Source organism: Dunckerocampus dactyliophorus, chromosome 17 (genome assembly GCF_027744805.1).
Source record: "Dunckerocampus dactyliophorus isolate RoL2022-P2 chromosome 17, RoL_Ddac_1.1, whole genome shotgun sequence".
NCBI lineage: Eukaryota > Metazoa > Chordata > Actinopteri > Syngnathiformes > Syngnathidae > Dunckerocampus > Dunckerocampus dactyliophorus.
The window spans coordinates 1,118,804-1,133,317 of NC_072835.1; the positions used below are offsets into that span (position 1 = coordinate 1,118,804).

Genomic DNA, 14,514 nt, shown 5'->3' on the forward strand with positions numbered 1-14,514 from the left:
AAATATAACAAGATTTTCAAATATAGAGATTATAAAACTTGTTGAAAGTTTTTTAATTTAGCGAATATGAAATATTACATTGTAATGTTTTTTAAAAATTGTAATCTGACCAGAATAAAGTTTTACAAGTTACGTTTTTTTATTTTTCTTCTTTAAATTGTAATAGAGATTTTTGGTTTTATATTACATGAAATATTAACTTGGTAACAGTATCCGAAAAAAGTTCTTGAGTCCTTTTGAAGGAACTGTAAACTTTTAGAATAACGCCTCGAGTGCAAACCAATCTTTTCCTGATAATCTGGCAGAGATCTGCTCATGAAAAAGGCCTAAAGCATAGCATATTTTACTACTTGTTGTGGAAATGTGTATCCCCCCCCCCAAATAATGTGAGAGGTTTTAAATGAAGCTGAACGCAACATTAAGAGGGTGGAAATGTTTTGGTGGTGTTATGAAGCGATTGGAAAGGACCAATCAAGAATCGGAATCAACAAGCAGCAGCCAAGTTTTGTGACTTTTATTAAGAAAACAAAAGCATCGGAGCATAAAAACCAAGCACTACTGATGGAATAAATAAGTCAAAAAAAGGCAAAAGCATAAATCTGTACAAGTTCTAAAGTCAAACAAAATGGTCCCGAGTGTGAGGAGGAGAAAGAAAGAAAAGAATGAGACTAGAAGCTGGGATGGATGGATGCGCTCCATGGCTTCAAAGCTACCAGGTTCAAAAGTGTGTGTGTGTGTTTAACAATAATAATAATAATAATAATAATAATAATAATAATAATAATAATAATAATAATCACAAGTGTACATGTCAACCATAGCATTGGAAACGCCAGCGCTGCTGGACTGGGAATGAGGTATATGCTAATCCATCCTCTACGCTGCTCTTCTCTCCGTCCATGAGACGCCGCCACGCATCCCGCATAAGCCACGCCTACCCACCGCCGGCTCCTCCCGTACCCCACGCAAGACTTCAAGTAGGGGGCGCCCACAACCGACCCGAGCGTTACATCAGCGCCGTGAGGACAGAGCTAGCGGGACATTTTAACCACCTGTTGGTGTCGGGAGAAACCTGGACTTGTGCTAGCGCGTGGCGCTCACGTTGGCGCCTCGCCTCGTCCTCCATGTAAAAGGACGGACAAAGACAGACGCGATCCCTGCAACAGGTCCGGCATTTATTCACCTTAGCCTTTCATGCAGGACCCAGTCAAGCCAGCTATTGTGCGCGCTTTCACACAGTGGCCATGGAAGCGGATGTTTGTCAGCACCTGCTGTGATGTGTCAGGTCTGTGTCGCTGCTCTTTATACACAGAAGCACGTTTTTACAGAGTTAGTTCCACGCAAGCGGTGGAAAAATAGGCCGGGCCGACTTTGCCTTTCATTCGCTGTTGGTGGTGTTCACACAGAACAGCCACAAAGGGGGGAAAAAGGCCGGTGCTTACTGTCAATTTGCTGAAAGAGGCTCTTTGTGTGATGTGTCAACACCCACCTGCTGTGGGGGTACTGTTCACACAGAACAGTGACACAGAAAAAAAGTTTTCTAAATGTGTGAAAGGGACGAGTCAGTCTACTGTGCCCTCCATTCTGTGTTGGCGACGTTCACACAAAACTGCAACCCAGGAAAATGCCGGCTCTTACAGGCAGTGTGTGAAAGGGGCTGTAAAAGTGGAGGTAAATTGCCGGGTTGATTTTTCCCTCCCGCACCCAACAATGTCATGTTGGAAAGCTATTCAGACCAGCGCCAACAACTTTGCCTTCCATCCTGTGTCGGTGGAGGACTTGCAAGCAGCATCAAACAGGCTTCTACTCTTACCTCCAAAAGGTGGAAAATTGCCGGGTGTGTTCACACAGAACCTGGACCCAGGAAATGTGTGAAAGGGGCTAAGCCTCGCTTCCAGGCTTTCTGCTAAGCTAAAGGTCAGATGTGAGATGCTAAAGCTAACGGCAACACCACTCTGTGACCATCCATCTGTTTTCTATGCCGCTTATCCTCATTAGGTCGCTGGGATAAGCTCCAGCATACCACCCCCCCTCGCCCCCCACTCTGTGAGTGTTTTAAGGCAAAAAAAAGAAAAGAAAAAAAAGACAAAAAGATGGCACCAAAAAGCGCTGTCAAGGCACCTTCCTCGCTTCCCAAAGAGGACGTTGCGATGGAGGGAGAGAAGAGGCTTCCACTGGAGAGCAGCAAATGTGTGTGATCGATTGTGACATACCGTAACAGTGCATTGACCCTCCTGAGAAAAAACACTTTCCTAAACACCGAGAGAAACAACATCAGTCTAACGGGAGCATCGACGTCCCAGCGTGGTAACCCCGCCCCTCCCCCCACACCCTGCCCCCACTTAAAAAAAAAACTTTCCTAAATCTGGACACCCGGGCGCCGTCCTCCTGGTCACACGTGGAAGGAAGCACGTTTGGTGGTGTTGGGGGTTGGGGGGGGGCTGTTGTGGAGGAGTACCCGGAGGAGGGGGGGGGAGACGTCAAGTCTCCCTTTGGACAAAGGAGTGAAGGGGGGCAGAGTGTTTAACTCTCTTCAAAGTCCACACACTCTACTTTGCTCTTCTTGCTGGGTGGGGCCGCTTGATCCACGTCCTGCCACACAAGCCACACCCACTATTCAGTGCCTTTTCCACACGGAAACAGGAGTGCAGAACATTCACATCCGTTTTTACCTGAGTGGTTTTGCTGTCCGAAACGTCTTTCTCCCCTTCTCTCTTGATGCTCTGTGCTCGATCGGAACCTTCCAATGACGACGCGTTCTTACCTGAAGACGCCAAACGCAGTCAAGCGATCAATCAGTCAATCCATCAGTCAAGCCATCAGTCCAGCCATCAGTCCAGCCATCAGTCAAGCCATCAGTCAATCCATCAGTCAATCCATCAGTCAATCCATCAGTCAATCCATCAGTCAATCCATCAGTCCATCCATCAGTCAAGCCATCAGTCAAGCCATCAGTCCATCCATCAGTCCATCCATCAGTCCATCCATCAGTCAATCCATCAGTCAATCCATCAGTCAATCCATCTGTCAATCCATCAGTCAATCCATCTGTCAATCCATCAGTCCATCCATCAGTCCATCCATCAGTCCATCCATCAGTCCATCCATCAGTCCAGCCATCAGTCAATCCATCAGTCCATCCATCAGTCCATCCATCAGTCAAGCCATCAGTCCATCCATCAGTCCAGCCATCAGTCCAGCCATCAGTCCATCCATCAGTCAAGCCATCAGTCCATCCATCAGTCAAGCCATCAGTCAAGCCATCAGTCAAGCCATCAGTCAAGCCATCAGTCAAGCCATCAGTCAAGCCATCAGTCCATCCATCAGTCAAGCCATCAGTCAAGCCATCAGCTCCAAAAAGAACAACTGGAGGGGCAGCCTTGCTGGAGCGCAAAGGAAGGCATGGAAGGAAGATGGACGTAGAGAAAAACAACCTCGTTGCTTGGCAACACAGGTGATGTTCCAGGAAGAAGAAGACAAGCCCTCGTCTGAGCAAGACAAGACAAGGCAAGTCATCTCACCAAAATAACCCTTTTTGGAACCAAATGGAAATCTTATGAAAACAGCAACGTTTGTCAGGACAAAAGCGTTTTTTTTTTTTTAATTTGAATCTTAAGAACCCCTCCGTGAATCACCACCTTACCGTGGTGGAGGGGTTTGTGTGCCCGAGTGATCCTAGGAGCTATGTTGTCTGGGGCTATATGCCCCTGGTAGGGTCTCCCAAGGCAAACAGGTCCTGGGTGACGGGCCAGACCAAGAGTGATTCAGAAGACCCCTATGAATAAACACACGAGGAGAGACCGCACCTCGCCCGGAAGTGGGATACCGGGGCCTCACCCTGGAGCCAGGCCTGGGGGAGGGGCTCGCAGGCGAGCGTCTGGTGGTCGGGCTTTCACCCGTGGGACCCGGCCGGGCTCAGCCCGAAGAAGCCGCACGGGATCTCCCCCCCGTAGACCCACCACCTGCGGGGGCAAGCATAAGGGTCCGGTGCATTGCGTTTTGGGTGGCGGTCGAGGGCGGGCACCTAGGCGACCTGGTCTTCGGCGGCCAAATCTGGTTCTTGGGACATGGAACGTCACTTCTCTGGCGGGGAAGGAGCCCGAACTTGTGAGAGAGGTTGAGACATTCCGACTAGATATAGTCGGACTCACCTCGACCCACAGTTTGGGTTCTGGATCCAAACTCCTCGAGAGGGGCTGGGCCTTGTTCTACTCTGGAGTTGCTGCAGGGGAGAGGCGGCGAGCTGGTGTGGGCTTATTAATAGCCCCCCGGCTCGGTGCCTCTGTGTTGGAGTCATCCCCGGTAAACGAGAGGGTCATTTCCCTACGCCTTCGGGTTGGGGAAAGGGTCCTGACTGTCATTTGTGCGTACGCGCCAAACGGCAGTTCAGAGTACCCAGCCTTCTTGGAGTCCATCAGAGGGGTGCTGGAGAGCACCCCAACTGGTGACTCTGTCGTTTTGCTGGGAGACTTCAACGCCCATGTGGGCAATGACAGTGTGACCTGGAGGGGCGTGATTGGGAGGAACGGCCTCCCCGATCTGAACCCGTGCGGTGTGATGTTGTTGGACTTCTGTGCGAACCACAGTTTGTCCATCACAAACACCATGTTCCAGCATAAGGATGTCCATAAGTGCACATGGCACCAGGACACCCTAGGCCGCAGGTCTATGATCGACTTTGTAGTCGTATCATCAGACCTGCGTCCGCATGTTTTGGACACACGGGTAAAGAGAGGGGCTGAGCTGTCAACTGATCACCACCTGGTGATGAGTTGGATTAGATGGCGGGGGAGGATGCCGGACAGACCCGGGAGACCCAAACGTGTAGTGAGGGTGTGCTGGGAACGTTTGGCAGAGTCTCCTGTTCGTCGAGTCTTCAGCTCTCACCTCCGGCAGAGCTTCTCCTGCATCCCGGGGGAGGACGAGGATATCGAGTCCGAATGGGCTCTATTCCGTGCCTCCATTGCTGAGGCAGCCGATCGGAGCTGCGGCCGCAAGGTGGTCGGTGCCAGTCGTGGCGGCAAGCCCCGAACCCGATGGTGGACACCAGAGGTCAGGGCTGCCGTCAAGCTGAAGAAGGAGTCCTATCGAGCATGGATGGCTTGTGGGACTCCTGAAGCAGCTGACGGGTACCAGCAGGCCAAGCGGCACGCGGCTTCGGCGGTGGTCGAGGCAAAAACTCGGGTGTGGGAGGAGTTCGGTGAGGCCATGGAACACGACTTTCGGTCGGCCTCGAAGAGGTTCTGGCAAACCGTCCGGCGCCTCAGAAAGGGGAAGCAGTGCCCGGTCCACACTGTTTACAGTGGGGACGGGAGCCTGCTGACCTCGACTGAGGATATAGTTGGGCGGTGGAAGGAATACTTTGAGGCCCTTCTCAATCCCACTGACATACCTTCCATAGAGGAAGCAGAGACTGAGGATACGAACGCGGACAGTTCCATCACCGTGGCTGAGGTATCTGGGGTAGTCAAAATGCTCCCCAGTGGCAAAGCTCCGGGGGTGGACGAGTTTCGCCCTGAATTCCTCAAGGCTTTGGATGTTGCGGGACTGTCTTGGCTGACACGTCTCTTCAACATTGCGTGGAAGTCGGGAACAGTACCTCTGGATTGGCAGACTGGGGTGGTGGTTCCCCTTTTCAAGAAGGGTGACCGGAGGGTGTGTTCCAACTATAGGGGGATCATACTCCTCAGCCTCCCTGGGAAAGTCTATTCCAGGGTGCTGGAGAGAAGGGTACGACCGTTAATCGAACCTCGGCTACAGGAGGTGCAATGTGGTTTTCGTCCTGGTCGCGGAACACTGGACCAGCTCTACACCCTTGCAAGGGTCCTGGAGGGTACTTGGGAGTTTGCCCAACCGGTCTACATGTGCTTTGTGGACCTGGAAAAGGCATTCGACCGTGTCCCTCGCGGTGTCCTGTGGGGGGTGCTCCGGGAGTATGGGATTGGTGGCGCGCTACTACGTGCCATTCAGTCCTTGTACAACCGGAGCAGGAGCCTGGTTCGCATTGCCAGTAGTAAGTCAAGCCTGTTTCCGGTGAACGTTGGCCTCCGCCAAGGCTGCCCTTTGTCACCGATTCTGTTCATAATTTTCATGGACAGAATTTCTAGGCGCAGCCAAGGTGTCGAGGGAGTCCAGTTCGGGGGCACTAGGATCTCATCTCTGCTATTTGCAGACGATGTGGTCCTGATGGCCTCATCGAGCTGTGACCTGCAGCGTTTACTGGGACGGTTTGCATCTGAGTGTGAAGCTTCTGGGATGAGACTCAGCACCTCCAAATGCGAGGCCATGGTTCTCAGTCGGAAAAGGGTGGATTGCTCCCTCCGGGTTGGGAATGAGGTCCTGCCCCAGGTGGAGGAGTTCTATCTCGGGGTCTTGTTCACGAGTGAGGGAAGGTTGGAGCGTGAGGTCGATAGGCGGATCGGCGCAGCGTCTGCAGTAATGCGGTCGCTGTACCGGACCGTCGTGGTGAAGAGAGAGCTGAGCCGGAAGGCAAAGCTCTCAATTTACCGATCGATCTATGTTCCCACCCTCACCTATGGTCATGAGCTTTGGGTCATGACCGAAAGAACGAGATTGCGGATACAAGCGGCCGAAATGAGTTTTCTTCGTAGGGTAGCGGGACTCACCCTAAGAGACAGGGTGAGGAGCTCGGTTATCCGAGAGGAGCTCAGAGTAGAGCCGCTGCTCCTTCACATCGAGAGGAGCCAGCTGAGGTGGCTCGGGCATCTAGTCCGGATGCCTCCCGGACGCCTCCCTGGTGAGGTGTTTCGGGCATGCCCAGCCGGGAGAAGGCCCCGGGGAAGACCTAGGACACGCTGGAGGGATTATGTCTCACAGCTGGCCTGGGAACGCCTCGGTGTCCTCCCGGTGGAGCTGGAGGAGGTGGTCGGGGACCGGGAAGTCTGGGCTTCCCTACTGAGACTGCTGCCCCCGCGACCCGGACCCGGATAAGCGGAGGAAAATGGAATGGAATGAATCTTAAGAAAACGGCTTCATTTTCGGGACAAGTAACGTTATGGAAATAAAGTTTTATTGGGAAAAAAGTGCCATCTTGTGAAAATAAAGTCTGTCAGCATGATTTTTTAAAATAAAGTTTTTTGCAAAAAAATCCTAATCTTATGAAAACAGCAAAGTTTGACAGGACAAAATCTATCTTTTTTAAGTTGTAATCTTATGCAAACAACTTCCTTTTCAGGACAAGTAACGTTGCGGAAATCAAGTGTTTCTTGAAAACTAAAAGTTGTAATCTCATAAAAACGACTTCATTTTTCAAGACAACGCTACAAAAAAACCTTTTGGAAAAAAACTGCAGTCTTATGAAAACAACGCATTTTGTCAATGTAGGCTTTTTAAATAAAGTTTTGGGGGAAAAATCCTAATCTCGTGAAAACTGCAAAGTTTGTCAGGACAAAAAATATTTGTGTTTAAAGAGTTGTAAACTTATGAAAACAACTTCATTTTTCAGGACAAGCAACGTTACAAAAAATGTTGAAAATAAAAGTGTAATCTTACGAAAACAACAAAGTTAGTCAGGATGAAATATATAAATATATATATATATATTTTTAAAGTGGTAAGCTTATGAAAATGTGCTAGTTTTCAAGAAAAGTCACGTTAGGGGAACAAACGTTGTTGTTGTTATTGTTTGAGAAACAGGTGCTGATCTGTTGGCAATAACGTTGTTTGTCTACAAAAGTCATGTTACAAAAAAAACTTTTTTCAATCAAAATTTGATGACATAAATCATTTTGTGTTTTTTTTTAATCTTATGAGAACAGCAAAGTTTGTCAAGGCAAGTAATGTTATGGAAATAGTTTTAGGAGGAAAAAGTTGGAATCCAGTGAGAATGTCCTCACTTTCTCAAGAAAAGTACTACGCGCACGTAAAAAATGCCATTTTTCAAGAAACGTTTTTTGGGGGGAAATGTCCATTTTGAGAGAAAATGTCATCATGTTATGAGAAATAATGTTTCCAACAAGTCGTGATCTTATGAGTAATGTCATTTTTGTTGTATCACGTTAGGATGCACGCTCATCAATTTCAACTTCATTTCAACCTCAATTTGCGACTGTCCGGAGAAGTCGTTACGTGCGCGCGACAGAAGAGCGAGGTAGTCACGCGTCGCCACACTGATGCAGGACAACGCGGCTCTTGCTGTGTTTTCGTGTGCAAGCCAACCACAGCATAAAGGTAAGGAATCGTCCTCTCTGTAAACCCGGGAGTTCATTAGTCATTTTTCAGAAAAAGTGCCAAGTGTAAAAAGCAGCAGGACTACAGCATGTGTGTCTCACCCCTCTTGGCGTCGGGACTCTGATCGGTCTTGACGTCGTTGTCGCGAAGAGACGCCGTAGTGGACTCCGGTGCCGGACTGGTGCTACAGCTGGTTTCCTGTTTGACGGGCGACGAGTCGGCGATGGAGCTCTGGTTGCTGTTGTCATCTGCAAGGCAAACAAGCAGGGATCCCAACACTTTACATAATGGCTCCACCAAGTATGGCACCAAATGGGACCTTTGGCCGCTGTGGTGCTCACCGTGCATGTCCATCATCCCGGGAGAGGAACTGTTCTCTGGGGTTGTCAACTCAGAGCCGTATTTCTCATCCTTGCCCTTCTTCTTGTTCTTATTTTTCTTCAAACAACAGAAGTACACATTAAACCAAATGAGGTCATTTCATGGCCAAATGTAAAAAATATGGATTCTTGGCAGGTTTCTCACGTCATCTGACTTGGGCTCCGTCACTGGCACCCACTTGTAGATACGAAGAGACGTGTCTCCGACAGTCACCCATTTCTTCTCCCTGGATAGGACAGACACATCACAGGAAGTGTTATCGTGGACAGGAAGTGGTATTGTTGCGAGAGGTTGCATTAACAGTAATGGTGGAACATTTTCGGCTGCATTTAGCTAATAAATAGTACTTTACATCGATAAACAGGACTGGCAGTCGAACCTAAGGTGATAGTGTTTCTGCAAGCCAACCCGGAAGTAACATCTTTACCTGTAACAGTAATATTAAAATTTGTATGTAGAAATTTATTTAAATTTAAAATAAATTTCAATTATATTTACCAATATTGCAGCGGCGTTTAGACAATTAATATGAAGTTATAGTAACTAAAGTGCTACTATTGCGCGGCAGTATAAGCTGAAGTCACATTGTTGACATGGAGCTAAACCGAGAGTGACATTTACGTGTAGCAAAGTAATTTTTGTACATTTAAATGTAGAAATCATTACATTTATGCCACCATATTCGATATTTATTAGCATTGCAGTGGTGGTTTAGACGATAAATACAAAGTTACAACACAAAGTGCTACTACGGTACTGACGGACCGCAAAACCGGAAGTCACATTGTTGACATGGGGTCAACCCGGAAGTACCATTTACGTGCGGTAAAGTAAAATTTCGACTTACATGTAATTGTAATTGAACATATTTAAGATTATCCAACATTGTAATAAATTAGCAATCGCGCTAATGATTGAACGTTGTAGAACATGCGAGCTTACACTTTTTAAAAAAGAGTCCTGTTATTTTAAGAAAAAGAGGCCAATAGAAAAATTAACATCTTGTGAGTACATTACATTAGGCCAAGTTAGAAATGGATACAAAGTTTGTTAAGGTGCTTCGGTATTGTGTCTCGAAAAAGACAGGCGTGTGTGTGTGTGTGTGTGTGTGCGTACTACATACTATAGTGTATATACTAATAATGTTAAACAAACGCGTTGTAACGGTGTATAAGTAAGACTATAAGATGTAAACAAGCGTTTTTACTGAAATCGCAGCGATCTTCTCGATCATTTACCGCCCGTTCCAGCAACCTACTTCCCGCTCCCCACCCCCACCGAGCCTTGTTCTCCGGCACTTGGAAAAAGAAAAAAAAGCGCTCGTTTTAAAAGTCCACACGGAAAACTCCAAACTGCTCCGAGTCGAGGGCGTCGTCGTGGAAACGTTATATCCATTCAGAGAACCGCGGCTCGCTCGGGGCGTTTTAAAAGTCCTCCACCCCCGTGTGTGCTCCGCGTCAGGCGGCTTCATGTGACTGCAGAAATGGCTTCTTCTGGCTCCAACACGGCGGCGAGGAAGAGCAGCAGCTCGGCGGCCAGACGAGAAGCCGGCGCCGGGTGGGGGGGTCCTGTGTGTACACCCGAGCCGCATGTGAAGTCAAGCCCGCCAAGGAACGCCGAAAATCAGCTTCCTGTTCTTTCATTCATCGCTGCCCCCAACAAAGCTTTCTCCTTGTTAGATAACCGAGGCAGCTTTTTGCCTCCGACCCCCCCTCCTCTCCCTTCTCTCGTCGTTTCCGCCGCTTACCATTTTCGTACTTTCTCGATCGCGGCCATAACCCGCTTGATGTCATCTTTGGCCCTGCTCCGGGTCTCCGCTCGGACCGACCTGCCCGACATTGCCGCGGTGGAAGAATTGTTTTCGGGGACGACTCGCCGGCTCTACAGACACAATGCAAACAGTGGAGGGCACAGCGACAACAGTGCGCATGCGCGCTGGGTGGCGATACTACAAATGTGGTGTCGATCCGAGACGAGGTGCACACATTGGCCCTTATTGTCGATACTAATATATTTTACTTACAATTTTCAAAATTATTGAATGATTTGGTGATTTTTGAATTGTCAATCACAATTATAATCAGAATAGATGAATCTTTCGCAGGAAATTACTTTGCTGTTGCAGGAAGAATACAAAATTAGCAGTAAAAGAAGTCAAACAGCTTCCTGTTTACATTACGTATTATCAATATTTGTGTGCTATACCACTATAACACAGGAAAACGATTTTAGCCAAACAATACAGTATTTCAACAAGATACTAATTGAATTTATATTTTATTATTAACATTTTAACGATGTTTAGTACAACAATGTCATCAAAAGAATCAAGTTATTCCCCTCACTTTGTAAACAATATATAATTGTAACTTAATCAACAATGAAATAATGGGGGTATTCTGAGCAGCGAGTTTAATGGGTTAGGAGTTGTGTGTTCAGAGAAGGTAGCTCTCTTTTAAAGCAGCTGTATCGCCATGGTAACTTAGGCTAAGCTCATAGCCTTTTCGGGACCAGGTTATGTCCAGGCTTTAATCTTAAAATCAGCAATGAAAGTGCTACTGTTTCACCGTTTAACTAATTAGGAGATGGCGTCACCATTTATTTAGAACTGACGAGGTTCCCGAGGGGACATGGGGAAAAAATAAAAATAAAAAAGAGCATTCCCTGATGATATTATCCATCTAAAAGTGAGAGGGAATACGCTAGATATGCTCACGCAAGCACCAGAAATAAAATGCAATGTGGACTATTAATAATTAATGTTATCAGATGTAAATGTCACAGGGGTCCTTGCGTGAGTATTGATCCTGTTAGTCTTCTTATATTACAACATTTTCTGGAGGAATAAGCACTGTGAGGCATCAATCAACTGCATTAAAACACTCGTGTTATTATAAAAAGTGGGAGAAAAAGATGCTCCAAAACACGTCATACGCAAAACACTGCCATCTAGTGGTCTCAACTAGATACAGCAGATAAAAATATTAAATTAATTTATATCATCAAAAACGAATGTTGTTGCTCCAATGTATTTATTTTTTTAAGTGGATGCGGGTTAATAGGTCAACGTTGTGCAATGTTGAGCGTTGATAAATGAAAAAACTAGTAGGGTTTAGCTTTTATAATAATCTGTGTTAATTTGCGCATTGGCAGGCTGCATGCTGGCATGCTAGCAGTCCTCCCTCCCTGTATCGGCGGCGACAGTGTTGCTTTTAGCCGTCATAATCTTTTGGGAACTCCTCATAACGCTCTATAATAATTATGTACTCATTTTTTGTTAAATACACTGGCTGGGATTGCTTCACTTTTCGGCGGAAGTCGAATATTATGACGTCAAACGCCCCCTTTCATGTGAACGCGAAAACCGGACTTGACAAAGTAAGTTGATAACCACCGTTGCGGGACCAATTAAGTCTGATTGCGCACGGTAGGTTTTGTCGAGTTGCATCTTGAACACAATTTCTGGGTTTGTTCAACCACTTTCGTCCTATACTTCCAATATCAACCACAAAAAGCGGAAGGTACTGTGTTTGTGAAAAGAAGCATCTATCCAAAACTGATACTACCGTTGTTATCGTTACTACCGATAATCGGATCGACCTACCGTGCACACTGAATGGAGGGGGCGAGGAGGAAGGGATGCTATGCTAATTAGCACGATAGCATATGTTCCACTGAGCCGTGTTAATGCTATGTGTGTGTGTGTTTTGGGGTTGGTTTCTAACACAACATTCTGGCGAAAATGTGGCGCGATTGCTAAACTTCATCCTAAACACCCTGAACGTGTTTAGGCTAACTATGATGCTAACGTGTGAGCAAGCATGGGCGCGTTACTTTTACTCTTTCAGCGATTTGTCAGGTAAATATATGCGCGTCAAAAAGTAGTGACTCAAATTGTGAGTTATTCCGGCAGCGATTTGTTTTTATATGGTTGATTTGTGAGTTTGTGTTGTGGTTATACTGTGACGTCAAAGGTCACCAGGATGGAATTACCACATGACGCCAGCCGAGGTCACTGCAGCTCAGCAAAGCTTGTATTATTGGGTCGAAAGCGCTGAACACACACTCTTATCTCTTATTATCAGTTGGATTTTTGATAATTTACTTGCGTATAGGAATAATTAATCTTATCCATCTTTTAATATCCTATAACCATTTAAATAAAACTCTTTAAAATAGCACAATATGGGGCCTGTGCACCCACCATTACTGACTTCTGGCAGCAGAGGGTGCTGTTTCAACTGCTTGGAAAGCCTTTACATCAGGGGTGTCAAACTCGTGCCATGGAGGGCGGAGACACTGCAGGTTTTCTTTCCAGCCAGTCACTAAAGCAGGTGATTTTAATGATCAACACCTTCAGTTTGAGGGAAGGAGCTCATCAATTAAATCACCTGCTGAAGAAACTGGTTGGAGAGAAAACCTGCAGCGTCTCGGCCCTCCAGGGCACCAGTTTGACACGTGTGCTTTACATGTTAGTGTTAATTAGTTAATATACGGTGAACTTGGCTGCCTTGTGATGGGGCCTACTACGCCACAAAATATATTTGACAATAGTAGGTGCTGTCTCCCTTCAAATAGCCTCATAAAGAGCCTTTACATCTAACGTTTTGGATTTCTGAACTCTGCTGCAATGTATTGGGCCAGGAATACACCTCTAAATGACATAATATGCAAAATTAAAATGTGCTGTCTCCAATGTAGTTTGGGTCAATGGCGTAAACGTCGCTTTGTAGTTGTCATATGACATCAGTCAGCTGACATTAAGCTTCCCTCCTGATTGGCGCTCGCTCCCCCGCAGCGTTTCAAGCTAACACGAAGATGCAACTTTCATCTTTATGACTGTGATGATGGATGAACTAACTCTGCTCTAAGATGTCTATGTCTATAACTAAAGTCATCTGTTCACTTGTAGCGGCTAGCTACGTAGAAAAAAAGTGTATTGTTGACTGGCTTTGCTTGGCATCATGAACTCTACTACAGAAATCAGTGTTTTCTACACGTTGGCTTCTTAAACTATTATTTCATGATGAAATTAAAAATGTGCCCATTAGTGGAAACCTTTTCAATAGGTTGCCTTGACTTGGGCTGCATTGTCTTTTGCATCATCATTTTCCATTCTTGTATATGGATAATGTTTGATAGCAAATGCTAACTGGATGTAATACATGAACTGTGTGTGCTAATGAACGTTACGTAGCTAATGTGACTGACATATTTACCAGTACTCACTCACTAGTACACAACTATTTAGGAGTTATGACTTTGAAAATGTGAATGTGAAATACTAATCATGAATATTTACAATAGAATTTCAGAGTTTACTGCTTACATTTTGCATACCGTAAAGCACCGTGTATAAACGGCACTTTTTTTTCCACTGGTAAGAAGCAAAAAATCGGGGTGCGGTTTATACACGATGACAGGTCTGTGACCAGACGCAGAAATTGACGAGAAGTCCATTTTAGAATAGCCGTCTGTGGGTCAGACAGTTGCTTTGACTTTAGCGCCCTCTGCTGTACAGTTGCTGAAAATGCTAGTGTATGCAACTAACTTATCTGACGGCTGTCTGTATTTTCACACAGTGAAACCATCTCTATATACACTGAAGCTAACCTAAGCTTCCAATGTAAAATACAATACAACGTTGGAGTTTATTCAAATTCACACTGAAGCAATGCAATAAAATAATAATAGAGAAAAAGAGAAGCAGTGAAAGATAAGATATCAAAACATCTCTGAAAATAGCAAATTTCTTTATTTTTATTTTTTATTATTATTATTATTATTAATCTGTGCTTAGCCATAATATTAAAGATCTAGATGCCGAAGTTCAGATTTCTCCTTTCTTCTTCTTTTTGAAATTGCTTAGTACCTTTACGCATGTTGATTTGAGATGAAAGAGTTGGCAAGCATTTATGAACTAAAAATTTGTTTTTCCCCGCC

The 14,514-nt window shown here is 45.9% G+C and overlaps 1 protein-coding gene across 1 annotated transcript; it reads right to left on the bottom strand.

The window, feature by feature from the left end:
* Positions 1-499: 499 nt before the first annotated feature.
* On the bottom strand, positions 500-10,486 carry bcl7a (BAF chromatin remodeling complex subunit BCL7A). The gene is made up of 6 exons (XM_054756869.1): positions 10,319-10,486; positions 8,716-8,797; positions 8,532-8,628; positions 8,292-8,438; positions 2,673-2,764; positions 500-2,592 (listed from the first exon to the last, which is right to left on the bottom strand). The coding sequence occupies exons 1-6, from the start codon at positions 10,408-10,410 to the stop codon at positions 2,524-2,526; spliced, it is 579 nt and encodes a 192-aa protein (XP_054612844.1). The 5' UTR covers positions 10,411-10,486; the 3' UTR covers positions 500-2,523.
* Between the last annotated feature and the right edge of the window lie 4,028 nt (positions 10,487-14,514).

Coding starts and splice junctions, on each gene's coding strand:
- bcl7a (XM_054756869.1), bottom strand. CDS start 10,410: ATGTCGGGCAGGTCGGTCCGAGCGGAGACCCGGAGCAGGGCCAAAGAT. Junction 8,629..8,715: donor CGGAGCCCAAGTCAGATGAC/GTGAGAAACCTG, acceptor TGTTGTTTGAAG/AAAAATAAGAACAAGAAGAA. Junction 2,593..2,672: donor CGGACAGCAAAACCACTCAG/GTAAAAACGGAT, acceptor CTTGTGTGGCAG/GACGTGGATCAAGCGGCCCC.